Here is a 17,038-nt window from a genome sequence, read left to right on the forward strand (position 1 = left end):
TCACAACAACCATGGTCCAGAGATCGAGTTCCTTGCGGATGAACTAACTCTCTCTCTGATTGGTGCAGGGAGAATGTTTTAAGATAGAAGCCTAGTTATGATTTCAAATACCCAGAATTTATTCATTTTCCAATAAATTGCACTTCTGAGAAATATAAAGATATTGACTTAAAAAAGTTTCGGGTCACCAGCTTAATTTTCGAGAAGATGGTGGCTGTATTTTTTTTTAAATATAAGGACAAGTTTTACAAAATGTCACTCTAACAAACAAAAGAATGTTATTTCATGGAGCCATGGGACAATAGCTTCGCGATTTTAATAAACCAATGAATATTGTAATGTGATTTATGACAAACTTTCTCAGAAATTAGGAGTAGGTTTCTAGTTAGAGGTGTGTTTTTCTTTGAAAATATCAAATTACTTTTTTCCACATCCTCTTATAAGAATATATAAAACATGCATTCAACTAGAAAAAACAATTGTAGCGATGTTTTAAGAGAGTAATACATTTTGAGTAAATCTGAGATACATGGAGCTGCTCCACGACGGATATTTTTGGCATAGGTATTCTCCGATAGCTGCTAATGAAATCTAGCAAAGATAGTTTGTCTACCACTTTGACTTTAGAAAATACGACACAATTCTTCCCCTTGTGACACGGGCATCATATTTCAAAACAACGTTCAAGTTGACGATGTATTTCTATTTCGGTTTCTTCGAAAATAACACCTCTCTATTTGCACAGTGATCACGTTCCATTTTTTTGTTGGAATATTTATTTCATATTATTTGAAAAATAAGCTTTCTAAAAATATATAACTTGGTGGGGTTCGAAGAATATTTTACTTCAGAAATGTGCTCTGCAATTGCAATAGCAATAACCTCTACTACATCAAACTTCTTCCAATAGAAAAAATGGAACGGTAATGTATTGCAGTACGAGACACTGTTTTGTTGGGACATAACTATATAGTATTCACCATTAAGGGAAGGGGTATGAGAACGTGCCATGATGGTATCCAAGGATGTCACAATGGCAACAAAGTTGTGGCAACTGAATATAATAGCGATATGTCGTCATAATCCCCGAACCACCGTCCGAAACTGGCAAAATGTGAATGACTACTCTCATCTGCAGTTACTGAATGTGTGGCTATTTTGAGACTGTGGGGCGACAAGACTGGGGGAAGGGGGATAGCTGGTACAGGTTACAGAAATTAAAAACGGCATTTTACGATTTTACAGTAAATAAAATGAAAGTTTCATTTACAGTAAAAAATAGGTTTTTACACTGTACAGATGAAGCAAATTCCTAATTACATTTTACATTTTTATAATATCTTTGATAGTTTGAATTTAATAATAAAATTGGAATTACGAAATAGCGTACGAATTACGACATTTAATCCGGAAAATGCTTTATACGCTTACAAAAAATAACATCTTTGTACAAATTACGGACGAATAAAATAGCTGATTACATTTTACACCTTGTCCATGTCTACGAATTTACGTTTTTTTTTTTATTTATTTGAATTACATTATTACGAAAATACAAACAATTGATTACAGCACAGGGAGCCCAGGAACTATAATCAACTGTAATACGCAGTCTCTATGAGCGGGGGGGGGGGTATCGGCTGGTATCTAGTGTAAGAAATAGTCTAGATACCAGCCGATACCCCCCCCCCCCCGCTTATAGAGACTGCGTATTACAGTTGATTATAGTTCCTGGGCTCCCTGTGATTACAGCTTACGAAAATACCCCTTGCCGACCCTTAAGACTGTGTAGAGACCGTGATCAAACTCAGTTTCTGGTCGCCACAAGAAAGAATGGAACGACAACATTGCAACATACAGCACTGTTTTGCTTGCAATATTGCAATACTGCTTCTCAAAACTGCGGAGAAAGAAGAAACGAAAGAAATTGCTACACTTGCGATCGTAACCCTGGAATTGCTGTCGATTTTGTCCAGTAGAAATTACCATTCAAAGAAAAGCAATGCTCAGCCAAGTAGTTGCTTTGAAATGAAATCATATTAAAAAGTAGCACTATTTAATTTTAACCTCCCGAGACACCGATTTCGAAAATTTCAATTATGGAATGTTTGGGTAAAATAACCGGTTATTCAATTATATTTATACGAACGCAACCCGGTACGCAATCGCGACGTCTCCACGAGTTGGGTGAATCCTAAAAGTTCGTGGAGCTCTACCGTATGTTTGTTTGTGATAACACTACTCAAGTCCGCCATGTTCGACCTCACACAATACATTTATATTTCTTTTCATAAGTAGAAATGAAATCAACAAATTTAGACAAATTTCTGATTCAATGTTTGAAATTATACTTTATATTTACTTTCATGGCTAAGTAACATGAAAAATAATCAAAATGTCTTTGATGCCTGTCAACAAGTTAAAACTTGTCCCGACAGAGGCGAAAAGCTGCGCATGTCAAATAATTCATCCGGGCAATTCGGATCTCGGTAACCACAGCAAACAAATGGATTCTTAGCTCAGCTGGGTCGTCATATTCCTAATTTGTGCCAATATTCGACGATTTAGACCAATCCAGGACCCACAAGGACATCTCAAGAGATCCATAATTATCTAGAAACGTACTTTTTTCACAATTTTTGGCATATACTCGTGTCGCTAATCAGATTTAATTGTAACCCTTTTCTGCGGAAGTTAATATTCGAGATCCAGAAAACATGAGCGTGAGAAGTGTTTTGAGTGAACTTGAATGGGATGAAGGCCTCAGCATGCCTGTCGCCAATAAGGAAAACAAATTACTTGAAGATGAGGTAAGTTATAAATGAAATCTAAAATCTATCACGGTATCCAGTTTCAGATCTATATGCAGTTCAAAATATGACATATACATTTTAAGTGTTTCAAAGTGTCTGTATGGGACTGGTTACATTCTCCTAAGTGCATCATAATATTCCCCGTTGTGTTGGGAGTAGGGGTTTATATTGACTAGCGCATTAGTTCTGCTGTGGGTGGGTGTGGTAGGTGTTCTATTTGCAATGTTTTTGAGGGCTTTCACGTCAACATGCTTCACCTCCACCACCACCATGACTAGCTACATGTATACTGTAAAAGGGTTAATTATTCACTGGGTTTTAATTTTGCTTATTTCGCTGACTGTACGGTAATGCGGTAAATTAAAATTCAGTGAATATGTAAAATTTAGCATAGAACACATTATCTAAATGATAAAACCATGAATAACCTACTGAATATGCCTGAAATGGTAAATCAGTGAAATTTAAACCCAGTGAAAATTAATCATTTTACAGTATTTGATAAGATTTTTATGGCCAAACAAAAATTAAAATATTTTTTGCATCCATCAAGCCGCACAGCTGAAGAGGAGCACATCTGAATATGCTGTAAGACGGCAACACACTGTTAATCATTTAATTCTTGCCATTTAGAAAATTTTGTGATAGTAGTTTCCTGTCCACAGTAAATTTTTACTGCCACCATATTTTGCCCTAACAGAAGATATTCACTCGTAACATCAAATTTAGAAGAGTGTCATAGGTGATTTGATAAACCACTTAACTTTTAATTAATTTAATTTTTAATTCAAAATGTGAGGTAAAATTGATACCCATTGACATAGGACATGATAACACAATTATTTCATCTCGTTTGGTAATGCAGTGCTTACCAAACTCATCAAAACGTTTCTTAAAATGATATCCTTTGATTGTACTTTACCTTTTGGTCTATACACGACTTGTATGCTTTATCCAGTTCTGTATACATTGCTTCATTTTAAATCTTGTTTATCACAACATAGGTCCAGCAGAAACAACGGGACATCATCCGCTACCAAAACGAAGTGGCCGACAATGATGACCGCGTCCATGCCATGTCCGAACACATGAAGAATGTCATGCAAGAGTTACAACATACCCAGGCATTGCTTAAAGCCAGGAAAAATGAGGTGGAGACAGAGCGACATTTGTTGCTGATAGCTCAACGAGAGGAAGGTAGGCTTCGTCAGGAGACTATACGACTGGAGAATGAGCTAGCAGATTTGAAGGAGAAAAGGAATATGTATGAGGTAAGGAGATCATATTTGCATTCTATATACTTTATTGCATTTTCTTGTGTTGTTGCATTTCAAGTAGCCTTATAAAATTGAAAAGTGAAACAAAAATCAGGTTGCTTCTTTGGCTATGTATGTAGTAATGTAGATATAATAAGAAAGAAGCTACGTTTATTTGTAACAAGGATTGATTCATAATTATTACATTTTTTCAATTTAAAACAAAAATTTATTCTCACTTACTTATTTTCTAGAATAACATCTTCAAGCAAACCCAGAAACTGGAGGAGCTTAAGTCACAGATGAGTTGGGATCAGCAGGCGTTAGAAGCATGGCTGGAAGAGTCTGCAAGGAAAGATGAAGATGCCATGACGATTGCAAAATATACACGTATGGATGATGCTAAAGTTAAGGTTAGAAATCAATTAATTTAGAACTTTATCTTGTTGGTCAAGTGTGTATTTGTTCCCTTGCTCATATATCTAACCTAGTACTTGATGATCAAAGAGAGTGTTTGCATCAATCATCAAAGACTGAAATTATAACATATTAAATAAGTTAACCTTATTTATAAAAAAAAAACAAAAACAATTTAATAATTCCTACTTCACACGAAAAATTATCTCCTTTCATCATAAATACACAATTACCGTAATGAGTGCAATTTTATGTTTCCAAAGTCAAATTCTAACATTAGCACTGGTAATTGTGATTTGTTTTGGTTTTTTTCTATCAATTTACTTGTTGTGATTTAACTCTTGTATGAAAATAATACTATACTTTGCGTGTTACAGGAATTATCCTTGCGAATGGAGAGACTGACTGACGAGCAGCGACGGAAGCGGAAATTGTTGAATCATGAAACAACAGAGACATTAACAGCTCAGGTAAAAGTTTGCGGTTGATTGCAAAGATTATTTGTAGGTATTAACAGGAGTCTACTGACACTATAATATGGCATCAACTTTGCTGAATTATATAAACATTGCTTTCAAATCAGTAATTCTTAATTTTTTTCTTCCTTTTCATCTCGCAGCTTGAGCTAGACAAAACTGCTGAAGAGTTCCGTAAGGCCCACAACGATCGTCAGCAACTTATCCATCAATGGGAGCAAACAATTGAACAAATGCAGAGAAGAGACAAGGAGATGGATCAGTTAGCTGCGGTAAGTTTTTGTATGTTCTCAGGTGATGTATATTTTTTGACTGACTGGCCCCCAAATTATGTATGCTTATCTATCATGTCAATTTGGTCAATTGCCATTTTTTGTCAGTCTACTTCTTGGTTTGATGGTTCAACACAAATTTAAGGTTCAATAACAATGCTGGAAAAAAAAACCATGACTCGCAAGCGATCACCTTGACCATATAAACACCAAAATAACTCACTTTTCGAGGTTCTACAATTTACTTGTATTTGTAAATTATTTAGTCATGATTACAGTTCCATACATAAAATGTTACTTCTTTGGCTTGCTATGTAATATATGTAAATTACCATTATGCTTTTCTGGCAACAAATAATACAAATGCTCCATTATTTTTACCCTGAGACCTCAACCATTCAAGATCTCACAGTCGTAGTACATGTATATTCTAAAAACCTGACCTAGTTACTTAAATTTTTTACGGCATTCATTGTAACTGTAGTTGAATTCAGACAATGGGTTTTCATATCTTTGTGTTAAAAAAATTTTCTGTTCATTTCATTTTCTTTGCAACTATAGGAGCTTGCAAAGGTCAAAGCCGAGGTTCGATCAAGACATGAAGTAGTGAAAGAGAAACAACAGTTCCTTGAGAATGAAATGGAGAATAACCAAGAGATGGAAAAGAAGATTGGTAGTACAGACCGCATAGCTGCTAAACTGAGAATTGATTATCAACAACAGGAATCTCAACGAATACAGTTCTCTGATGAGGTGAGAATCATGTATATATTTCCCATTGTGTTTTTTGTATGAAAAAACTTTTTCAGTTGGCTGATTGACATGTGTAAAATTTGTGAAAGCTGACTGTCATCCAATCAAAGAGTTCAAACGGAAGAAAGTATTGTTCATATTGTTACAGATTTAAATAAATGATATAGCTTGTTTTTTTCTATAGCACATACACTTATATAAATAACTGAGGTGTCTATGGTCAAAATAAGCTATATTTCAATGATCCGGCAGCATACAATAAGCTTTTTATTAGAAAGGTGCTGTTAATTTGAGCAAATACAGTGATATGCTAATGACATCTTGATTACGTGTATTTGCTTGTGTCAGTAGTTATGCATCATGCGTCCATGGTGCCAAAATATATTGTGACATGCTGATTCAGAACACACACAAAAAGCAGTGAGCTTTCATGAATGACTTAGAATTTATTTTACCACTAGCACTACTTTTCTTTTATCAATACAATTGGGTGATTAGGTGACGTATAACAATGTTACAAAAGTATGTACGTTTGACACACAAAATAAAGTAGTCCCAAAAAACCTCACATATAGATTGTGTATTTCAGTAAATTACATGCATGCTTTACATCGAATGATCGGATTATAAATTACTGTAAAATATTTTATTTTAGCTCGAATTAATTTTCGCTGAAAAGGCCTTTTGAGTGTTTTGTACAGAATTTATTTTCACTGATTTTTTGATGTCAAAAAAAGTATATTCACTGGATTTTATTTTCACTGAAGCATCCCTTCAGCGAAAACAGCGAAAACAATTCCAAGCGAAAAATAAAGTATTCGACAGTACCTCATTTTAAATATTAACGCACTTAAAAAGTTATTTATATCCATGTATTAGAAATATACGAACATTGTATTTACGGTAGCTGTCATAGACATGTGAACTTAATTGTTTCTTTGTTTCCATTCGTAGCTTGATACTCTGAAGTTCACCGTAGAAAGAACTGCAAATGATCTGGAGAGTATGAGGAAACAGGTTGGTGATTTAAAAAAAGAAGTTGAAGACAAAGTGAACCAGTAAGTACTAAATTTACGTCTCAAAATTTTTGAGATATTTTAGTTGTAGTTATTCTGGCGAGTGTTAAAAATTACTAGTTAGTTACCGGTAAGTGGCCCTGCTAATCATTTTTTGTGAACTTTCAATTCAGTATGTTACCAGAGGTACATTACTTGGGGTTTGTAACTACGGTGACATGATACCAAGATCCCGTTTCAATCTCGCTCTCGCATAAGTGTTCCAACTCAGAAAAATTCGAATGCGCATGCCCGAGGTAACTAGGATACTGGAATGTCCAGGTGGATCAAAATAGCTGCTCACGATATGACGGATTACGATAACTATATTTTCTTTACATTTTCGATGTATTACATTTTTTCACTATGAATGTGGTAATACATGTTTTATTATTTTATTACAAACCGCCTATCTCATGTCAGAAGGTCGTAGCACCAGTCTCGCTATTTACGAGATGAGACTTGAATGGGATCTTCACATGATGTCACCATACAGTACTATGCGCGTTGCAAACCCCAAGTAATGTACCTCTGATGTTACTTAGATAGTATAGTAACTGGATAGATTGTTTTCTTTATATTCAATTATTTTTCTCACCAAAATTTGAGAAGCATTCTTTGTGTCAATATTCTGGCCTGTATTTTTACTTGAATATATTGCTGTACTATTTGGAAACTTTTAAGCAATTCATGTTATGTTATTCTATAAGGGACTTCGAGATTAATATAGTATATTTTTATTAAAGGTATTGATATATATCTACACAGAGCTAGATAAACACGTAACAACCAGTCTACTTTTTATCAGACTGAATTTTTATTTGTTAGTTAGTATCTAGATTCCCAATGAGCAAGGTTGTAATACTTATGCTATGTTTTTATTCATACAAAACTTATACAACTACATTCATGCTATCTACTAGGGTAAGGTAAATGCCCCTGTATATTCTTTTTATTTAGTTTTTGGTGTTATATACATTTTAAGTATATTTAAACATTAACTAATTGTTTGAATATTACTGCTTGCTTATAGCCTTGGTAATGCTAAAGATCTTCGAGAGCAATTGCATGAGAAACTACGATACACCACCGAGGCCAAACTGACCGCTGAGGAGAGAGCCATGATGATGGACAAACTTCTGTCAGACGAGGAGAACAGTCAGAGACTGATTGACTCTGAGCTCAAAAGACTGCGTGAGATTCAGTTCCGCAAAACCCAGGAGTTGTTTCAAGCTAAAGCGATGGAGAAGAACGCGAATGCCGAAATTCGTGGGTCACGAGCTGCAAGTCGTAATCTTAGTAGCAGAATTGGCAAGTTAGATCATGATTCACTGAAACAGCTAGAAATTATTTACAACCAGGTTAGTATTTTGCATTTAATTTATAAAAATGAATTTCATTGGCTGGTGTATAACTTATGTGCATTAGTATGTTAAGCTGCTAGCCAATCAGAGCATGCATTATGTTTTCTCTCTCGTTTAACTTTGTTCTGAGTAGAAATCATGCCAATTTGTTTCTTACTTTCATTGAATAATAATAATTTGTTGCTGCTCACATTGTAGGACTTCCAAATTCAACAACTTGAGCGTAAAATATCTCGCATGCAAGGTGAGCGTAGCACAGAGGAAATGGACCAGCTGAACTTGAAGATCCAAGAATTGACTAGTGTGTTGAATGACCGAAATGATGTGCATTCATTGCTGAGTTTGCAGTTGAAAAGACTTCAGGTAAATACAAAACATTGCAATAATCTGTACTACTGATCATTCTGCTTTGATTAAGAAAATATGCACGGAGTGACTGATGTGTTATAACGATGCTCTCCTATGTTGTTGTTTTGTACAGGATGATATACGCCGTGTGAAACGCGACCTGGATAAGAGTGGTAACGAGAAGGCTGACTTGACAAGCAAAATTGAGGAGTTGAATCTGCATAATGATAGCTCGCAACGAGAATTGAAGAAGATTATCAGAAACAAAGAGGTAAGGGAAATCCGGCCATTTTATAACAATAGTTATTTGCCCTATGTTGTTCATTTCATGTAGAAACTGTGCGATTTCCATACGTGATTAACAGATTTACATTAGTGGTTGCACGTTGCGGTAAATGTAATTGTTTTTATTTCACTCTCCCCACAGGACTTGATGGTTGACGAGAATATTTTAAAGCTTGAGATCAAGCGATTACGTGACAACCTGAATAGCAAAGCAGACACTGTGTTGTCACTGGAGAAAAGACGACTACAACTTAACACGGTGAGTGTATAAATTGTGGAATGCACTGCATTGGGTTTTGTCTTTGTTTAAAAAAAATACATTCAACATAATTTTTTTTGTATGGGTTATCTAAATAATTGTTACATCTTGGTTTAGACAAAAATACTTCCATGATGGATGGACCAGTACTGATCTAGATTTGTGTTCTTAATTCTGGTTGATTTTGTATCTTCTAACCCAGGCAATGAAAGAAAGGCGTCAAGAGATTAATATTCATTACGACATGCTGAGAGCACAGCTAAAAGCTGCAGACGAGGAGAAATCAACCGTCAGTGCAGAGTTACATGAAAGAATTACAAAAATCGATAAGCTGAGAAAAAGGTATGTGTGAGTTTTCATGGGGCCAGTTTACATAATCAGATTTATCAGACGAAACTGCATCCGATGATGGCAAAATAGGTGTTTACATGGTCGGATAAACTTCATCAAATTGAACATGTCTGATATTCAAAAAATCTGATCAGACATTAGGTTCTTCATTTTACACGGTGAACTTAATCTGATCAGATTAGATTAATCTGAAGCCAAAGTTCAAGTTTGCCTGATTTTTAAAATTCTGATCAGACATCAGATTTTATGGTTTACACGTTGTGATTTATTTGATTTTGTAAACTGACCATTACAAGTAAAATAATGGGATGTTTCCTAAGTTTTGTCACGAGAATACCTAGTGTTTATAGGTCTATAATTTTAGTTTACCTGACTTGATTTGGCACGGGATGGATTTTAAATCAGTCTCCAGTTGATTAATAGTTGAGTTTTATGTGTGTTTTTTTCATGCAGGTATGAGATTCTGATGGTTTCCATGGCACCACCAGAAGGGGAGGAAGACAAGTCTCAGGCTTATTATGTCATCAAAGTGAGTCTCATAAAAACAAAAGAATATTAGCAGTTATAGTGAGGGCGCTATCACTGGAGAGTCACTCATAATTTGATTGCCAGACCAAAGCTCAGCAGACAAAATAATCATCAATACGTTACAATAAACAATACTTTACTTTTATATTGCTAGAAAAATCAAAAGCACATGTCACAATCAGGGATTTGATAAAGCATTATTATTTTGTAAAACCAACTGTCGTTACTTGCAGGCCGCTCAAGAGAAGGAAGAGTTACAGAGAGAAGGTGATGATTTGGATGCTAGGATACGCAAGGCAGAAAAAGAAATTCGTGCTCTGGAGAATACGTTACGACTCATGAATGGACGTAATGAACAATATCGTAAAAGTTTTAATAAAGTCACTGAAACTAGTAAGTAATTAGATCGTTTGCAGGTATTAGAACAGATATTTGCCAAGTTCCATGATTTTTACAATATTTGATGTTTTTCACAAAACTGACATAGATATGGTCACAGATCTACTGGCTAAAAAACCATGAAAACAATGTTTGAGTAATTTAACATTGGTTTCTTTTGGGAAAAGATTTCATCATATCTGAAAATATCACTCGGTGACATATGGTGACGAAATAGAGATTTTAGAAAATATTATTTTTTTTCCATGAAATGACGCCTTTACATGGATCCCTATGGAAATTGTCCCAAAATGCTCATTTTGGGTATTTTGTAACACAATTTTCTCTAAAACTGTGATTCGTATATTTGAGTAATGAGCTTTTTAGCTCCGCTGTCGAGTGGAGCTGATAGTATTACTGATTGTCCGTCGCCGTCGTCATCGCATTTTCAACTTCTTCTTTAAAACCACAAACTGTATAGCTGTGAAATTTTCTAGGAAGGTACCTTGGGTGGTTCTCTCTCAGATTTGTTCATTTCCTGTGGATATGTTCAATTGTCTTATTAATACCGAATATTTTTGTCATTTTTGATCAAAAATGCTATTTTCGACTTCTTCTTGAAAACCGCTAGCCCGAATGCTTTGATACTTGGTAGGTACCTTGTTCATTTCGTGATGATATCTTAATTCTCTAATTTTCATGAATATTTTTGTCATTTTTGGTAAAAAGTGATATTTTCGACTTCTTGTTAAAAACCGCAGGTTCAATTGCTTTGATACTACATTTCTAGGTACTACATGTGGACCTCTCTCAGATTTGTTCATTTCGTGATGATATCTTTAATTTTCTAATTTTCATGAATATTTGTGTCATTTTTGGTAAAAAGTGACATTTTCGACTTCTTGTTAAAAACCGCAGGTTCAATTGCTTTGATACTACATATATAGGTACTGCATGTGGACCTCTCTCAGATTTGTTCATTTCGTGATGATATCTTTAATTCTCTAATTTTCATGAATATTTGTGTCATTTTTGGTAAAAAGTGACATTTTCGACTTCTTGTTAAAAACCGCAGGTTCAATTGCTTTGATACTACATTTCTAGGTACTACATGTGGACCTCTCTCAGATTTGTTCATTTCGTGATGATATCTTTAATTTTCTAATTTTCATGAATATTTTTGTCATTTTTGGTAAAAAGTGATATTTTCGACTTCTTGTTAAAAAACGCAGGTCCAATTGCTTTGATACTACATTTCTAGGTACTACATGTGGTCCTCTCTCAGATTTGTTCATTTCGTGATGATTTTGTTCTTCAATTATCTAATTTTAATGAATATTTTTGACAAAAAGTTATAAAAAGTCTGATTGCTTTAATACTATACATATTGTTCATTTTCGAATGATATCTTCTGTTCTTTAATAGCAATGTGCCTTGATAACAGCGGAGCTATCTCAGCCGACAGACTGCTAGTTTAGTCCTCCTACCATGTAAAATAGACGTGGCTTTTTTTAGCGCATTAGTACCTGACGACAGACATCCTTCCTGTGGGTAGATGCCAATTTACCTGTGTCAGTGATGATTTATTTCTTTTCTTTCTTGTCTCATCCTTTCTAGGCGAGGAGTACGAAGAGAAGCAGAGACTAGAGGAGCAAATCAGAGCTGTGATGGATAAGTACAAATACAAAAGACGACAAATCCGTGAGTTGCAGGAAGATTTGCAGATGATGAGTAATACGCTGGATAATTTGAACCGAGATGAGAATGCCTATGTGGAAATGATTGAAGAAAAACAGGTCAGTGTGTGTGATAGTCTTTTTATCTTTTATAATTTTCTCCGTCAACATTTTGATAAAACATTTTTATGTATTAAACCATAACATTTCACACAGTTTCACATTGGTAAATTAGAATTTTGGAAAATTGAAATAAATCATGAAGGTTTTTATTTTGTGGAAGATAACAAAAGCTGAGTTTAGGGTTCAATAGATTAACATATATGTGAGTCTCCGTGAGGTTGATGCACTGTTATGTTCGTGTTGGTTTCATAGCAGTTTATAAATGTAAATACATTTGTTTGTTTACTCTAACTAAATTCAAACGCTTGCTGCATGACAACCACTGCCCTTTGAATAGACTGCCCTGCAAAGCTTGCCAATTTTTGCACAATGCACGATTATTACATCACATTTGAGATGCAGGTTTTTCTGTACATTTTGGCCATGGTCAGTTTTGTATTTTCAGAATTCTCTGGAAATTATCATCATCAAAAGATTGCGTAAAACATTACATTGATTCTCGAGACTGCAAATTATTCACTTTTCAAAAGGTTGTAAAACATGTTTCAGTTAAATGAAAATAATAATGAAAATGGTGTTGACCGAGGGCCTGATTTTGGCTTGAGTCAAGTAAGTCCCATTTTGTTTTTAGATCAATGAATAAGAACTTGATCTTTTCTGTCCCAAATATAGGAACACGATTGTGTTAAACCTATTGCAAGCATCATTGATTAATAACAGTATACACCACACGACCAGATCTTTAATGTGAACTGCTGACAGGGCCTTTAATGCAAGCCGTACTATATGTGAATTCCACATTTTGAGTCCACAAGTTTCTTGCACATCCTTCCTAGTTTTTATCTCAGCTTGTTTTATGATTGCAGGAGAAAATTGCTCAGCTAAACAAGGATCTTGAAGACCAGAAGCAGAAGTTGGAACGCGTTGCTAAACAGACGGCCAGATATGCCAGGGAGATAAGAACATCTAAGAAGAGTAAAGGAGCGACCCACGAAGAGGTAAAGAATGCATGCATGTGACTTTATGCTTCAGTGTTAAAGGGTGCTAATCATCATGCACATTTCAAGTAGAAAAACAATGTATTTTTATTCATATTGCATATGATGCATGGGACCCATATCGAAAATGATACGTCATGATGTCTGCCTTTAAAACGGTTCCATTATATGACATTGAAAGGTGTTTTGTTTTGCTGTTTTAGTGGTAATTGAGATAAAACACCCTCAGAATTTTATTATAAATACCGTACATAATTCTACACTGATTCGGCGAGGCACTCAAATATGTGATCAAAGAAAATTGGTGTCTTATATCCCAACCCCCATAAGTAACCGGTCACGTCACTCTAGTTGTATATTTTAAGTATCCTGTTCATTCTACTCATGTGTACTTTGTTTTGTTTACAGCGTGATTTTGAGCTGCGAGAATTGCGTGACTTCAACAAGGGCGTGATTCGCCAAATCGGTGAAGTGGCACACAACTATCCAGACATCGGATCAACTGTGCAAATGCTTTTTTCACAGGTAAAACATTATTAATATTATATTATATTAACTATTGGTTTGACATACTCGTAGTATATTGAAAGACCGGACATTTTTTTTCACATTAAAAAATGTTATAGTCATAATGGTATGTGTATGGCTAGAATAACAAATTTTTACCTATCACAGGCTGGTTTACCTCCTCCCCCGCCACCGAGTACCACTGGAAGAAGTGCAAGTTCACGGCTGTATTCTTCTGGTAGTGCCCGTAGCTGGGACAGTCAGTCATCAGCTAGGTAAGCTTATCATTCTCACTCATCAATTTGATAGTAATACCAATATGTAATTGTATTCAGTTACTTTGTTTGCTTGACAGTAAGGGTACTACAACTGAACAACGCACCAGTTGCCATTATGGTATTGCAGGATTTCAGTTGATATTATGAATGAATAATTTTTGTTTTAAATTACTGGTTTTCCTTTAGGACGCCATCATCTGGGCGTAGTTTAGCATCGAGTAGAGCTACTAGTACTACAGCTGCCAAGGTCGACATTGGTGGTGATTTCGGTGTCAGTGGTAGTGGCATGGCCTCTCCTAAAGGTCAGTAGTATAAAATTAGTTCAGTTACGTAAATTTCCAAGTGTGTGTGTGTATTCGGTTGATATGAACTATACATGTGCATGTTTCAAGGTGGATTGGACTTGGGAGATGAATCTAGATTCATAATAAAATGGATGGTTATTTACTGACGCTTTTCTTTTTCCCCATCATTATGGCTATTCATGAAGCCGGCCAGCAATGTGTTAAAGCTGTACAGTTTATATATATATATACCCGGTATATCATGATAGCTGTCACAAAAACATGAATGCTACTCATACAGGATTGGCTATTCTTCAGAGTGCACGAAACAGTTTTTTTTGTCCACAATGACATTACCTCCGTGGATAGCTAAAATGAATTGAGAAAAACGGTGTCAACGGGCAATGTGGTAACTCAGTGACTGGTTGAATTTGATTACAATAAACAAAGCCACAATATTAGATATTATAAATCATCACTATCAAAATTAGATGTGTTTATCACACGATAATGTAAACCTTCACTCACAAGTAAATTCCAACAAAAAGCCCCCAAATTTACCTACATTTTTAAAATTCTGATTGTGGTGATTTATAACAACAATAGTGAATTCCCCACAGTCATATTGGATTAAGTGAAGAGTTGAGAGAAGAGAGAGAAGGGGCAAGATAATGTGTAATGCAAAGCCGATTATCGTGTCTAGACTCTTCTCTTAATCTAATGTGACCCTGTGGTAGATTTATTACTGTTTAAATAGATGCATAAATTATAAAATATTTCAAATTAACTGTTGTTTATAATGCATGATTATGTTTTTTTTATAGGTAAAAAATCTCCATTTGGTACTCCGTTGGGTACACCAAAAGGTACACCAAAAGGGACTCCGAAAGGAACTCCAAAAAACACACCACCTGGTAGCCGACAGGGATCCAGACCTGGTAGTGGTGCTAGCAGTCGGGCCAGTGCACGTAGTGCAAGATCTTAAAAACATAAATCAATCCCCCAACATTCCGGTTGAAATTGACCAATCTACTTGTATACAAGTTAAACTAGGAATGATTTCATTAGACTTAAATTCCTGTTATTTTAAATGCAAGTTATCTGAAATGTCCCTGTCTATTGAAATGAATATATCATTGCATTGTGTTTTGTGCCAGCTACTATTGTAATATAGTGTATAAAATGAACATGTTTTCTTTTTGTTTGTACATTTACCTGTTACTGACTTAATATTAATAAAAAGATAATTGATGCAATATAATCACTTGTTTTCAATAGGTCATTGCACTTTGATGTTTGTCATTTACAATTTTGCCAATCAGCACGCAAATGCCCAGTAACAAATATCTCTCACTAATCAGCACTAATCTGTGATCTTGCCCACAAGTTGTTGGTACACATACTGGGGGTAATTTCATCTTCAGGTGTTAACGACTTGTTCTCACCAATCAGTCACTGCGCAAGCCTATGTGCACAAAATGTAAACAAGTTCAGCGACCTTTGTCAGATGATCCTTGTTTATTGGTGGTTTGTTTTCTGGTTTGCATACTGTGTGTATAATTTTGGCATAAAATTAACGCAATATTCATAGTCCTATATATGCAATAAAGTGAACTAAAAGTCGATTAATTGAACTTGGGGAAAGCTGTTTATAACTTTGATCTCTATGTAAAAGACTACATGTTCCTTAATATTATGGAGTACCACTAAGAATATATTTACACAGAGCGGCAACATGATACTCCCACAATGCAACAATAATTTGGGGAGAATGTTTGTGCTGCAACAATAACAGTTTGTGAGCAAATGTGCTGCTTCAAACAGGCTTGGATGTGATATTTAGTAATTAGCATATGATTCAAAAGTGTTATTTCAAAAGAGGTTTAATTAATGATTTAATGTAATGCATTTGCTTGAAATGAAATGCTGCAATCATTTTAGTTTTAAAAATAACAATAGCCCAGAGGGACTGACAGCCTATGGAGCAGGTCATGGGAAAATTATATCCCCGGTTTAATTAATCTCCATGAAAACTAAAATGATCATAATTCTAAAGCTACTACAGTGTAAAGCAACACAGATGATGTGTTCACACAGATGTTGCGCCCTCTAGTGGTGAAACATCTCTGTGACATAAAAAGTGTACGTTGTTTGCAGCATTGATATTGTTTGGATCTGTGAGCATTCATCAACAAATACTGTTTGCTACAATCTGATTAAAATAATATCCTAGTTTGGGCTTTTTTTCCCCCTTTTTTTTTTCATATTTTCATATATTTTATTATTTTTTTTTCAATTTATTTGCTGGTATTTTTTGATAATTGTGAAAGCCCACCTTGATTATCAAAACTTAAAAAAAATACCAGCAAATAAATTGAAAAATAAATATATGAAAAAAATATGAATGACAAAAAAAGGCCCAAACTCGAATCTTATTTTAATCAGATTGTGTTTACTACAGAATCGCTGTATCACCAGCGTTTGGAGTGCATGCATGCAATGTGCACAACGCGTGTATAAAAATGCATCGAAAAAATGTAATCTATTGTCGTTGCAGCAGTGCTTCAGCGCTACTTTTTGGAATGGTGGTTTATACTTTGATACACTCAACTATGAA

The 17,038-nt window shown here is 34.9% G+C and overlaps 1 protein-coding gene across 1 annotated transcript; it reads left to right on the plus strand.

The window, feature by feature from the left end:
* The first annotated feature begins 2,472 nt into the window (after positions 1-2,472).
* LOC100374491 (coiled-coil domain-containing protein 39-like) lies at positions 2,473-15,682 on the plus strand. The gene is made up of 20 exons (XM_085499799.1): positions 2,473-2,810; positions 3,818-4,084; positions 4,324-4,482; positions 4,864-4,956; positions 5,106-5,234; positions 5,796-5,987; positions 6,942-7,045; positions 8,076-8,403; positions 8,605-8,769; positions 8,888-9,025; positions 9,182-9,298; positions 9,501-9,640; positions 10,103-10,178; positions 10,411-10,570; positions 12,173-12,351; positions 13,221-13,352; positions 13,761-13,877; positions 14,028-14,134; positions 14,324-14,439; positions 15,246-15,682. The coding sequence occupies exons 1-20, from the start codon at positions 2,718-2,720 to the stop codon at positions 15,404-15,406; spliced, it is 2,973 nt and encodes a 990-aa protein (XP_085355925.1). The 5' UTR covers positions 2,473-2,717; the 3' UTR covers positions 15,407-15,682.
* The last annotated feature ends 1,356 nt before the right edge of the window (positions 15,683-17,038 follow it).

This window comes from Saccoglossus kowalevskii, chromosome 1 (assembly GCF_978046115.1).
Source record: "Saccoglossus kowalevskii chromosome 1, keSacKowa6.1, whole genome shotgun sequence".
Lineage (NCBI taxonomy): Eukaryota > Metazoa > Hemichordata > Enteropneusta > Harrimaniidae > Saccoglossus > Saccoglossus kowalevskii.

What these genes read in the sequence shown, in the direction of transcription:
- LOC100374491 (XM_085499799.1), top strand. Translation starts at nt 2,718, where the DNA reads ATGAGCGTGAGAAGTGTTTTGAGTGAACTTGAATGGGATGAAGGCCTC. An exon ending in TAATAAAGTCACTGAAACTA is followed by an intron (nt 10,571 to 12,172) that starts GTAAGTAATTAG and finishes CATCCTTTCTAG; the next exon opens with GCGAGGAGTACGAAGAGAAG. An exon ending in TGCAAATGCTTTTTTCACAG is followed by an intron (nt 13,878 to 14,027) that starts GTAAAACATTAT and finishes TACCTATCACAG; the next exon opens with GCTGGTTTACCTCCTCCCCC.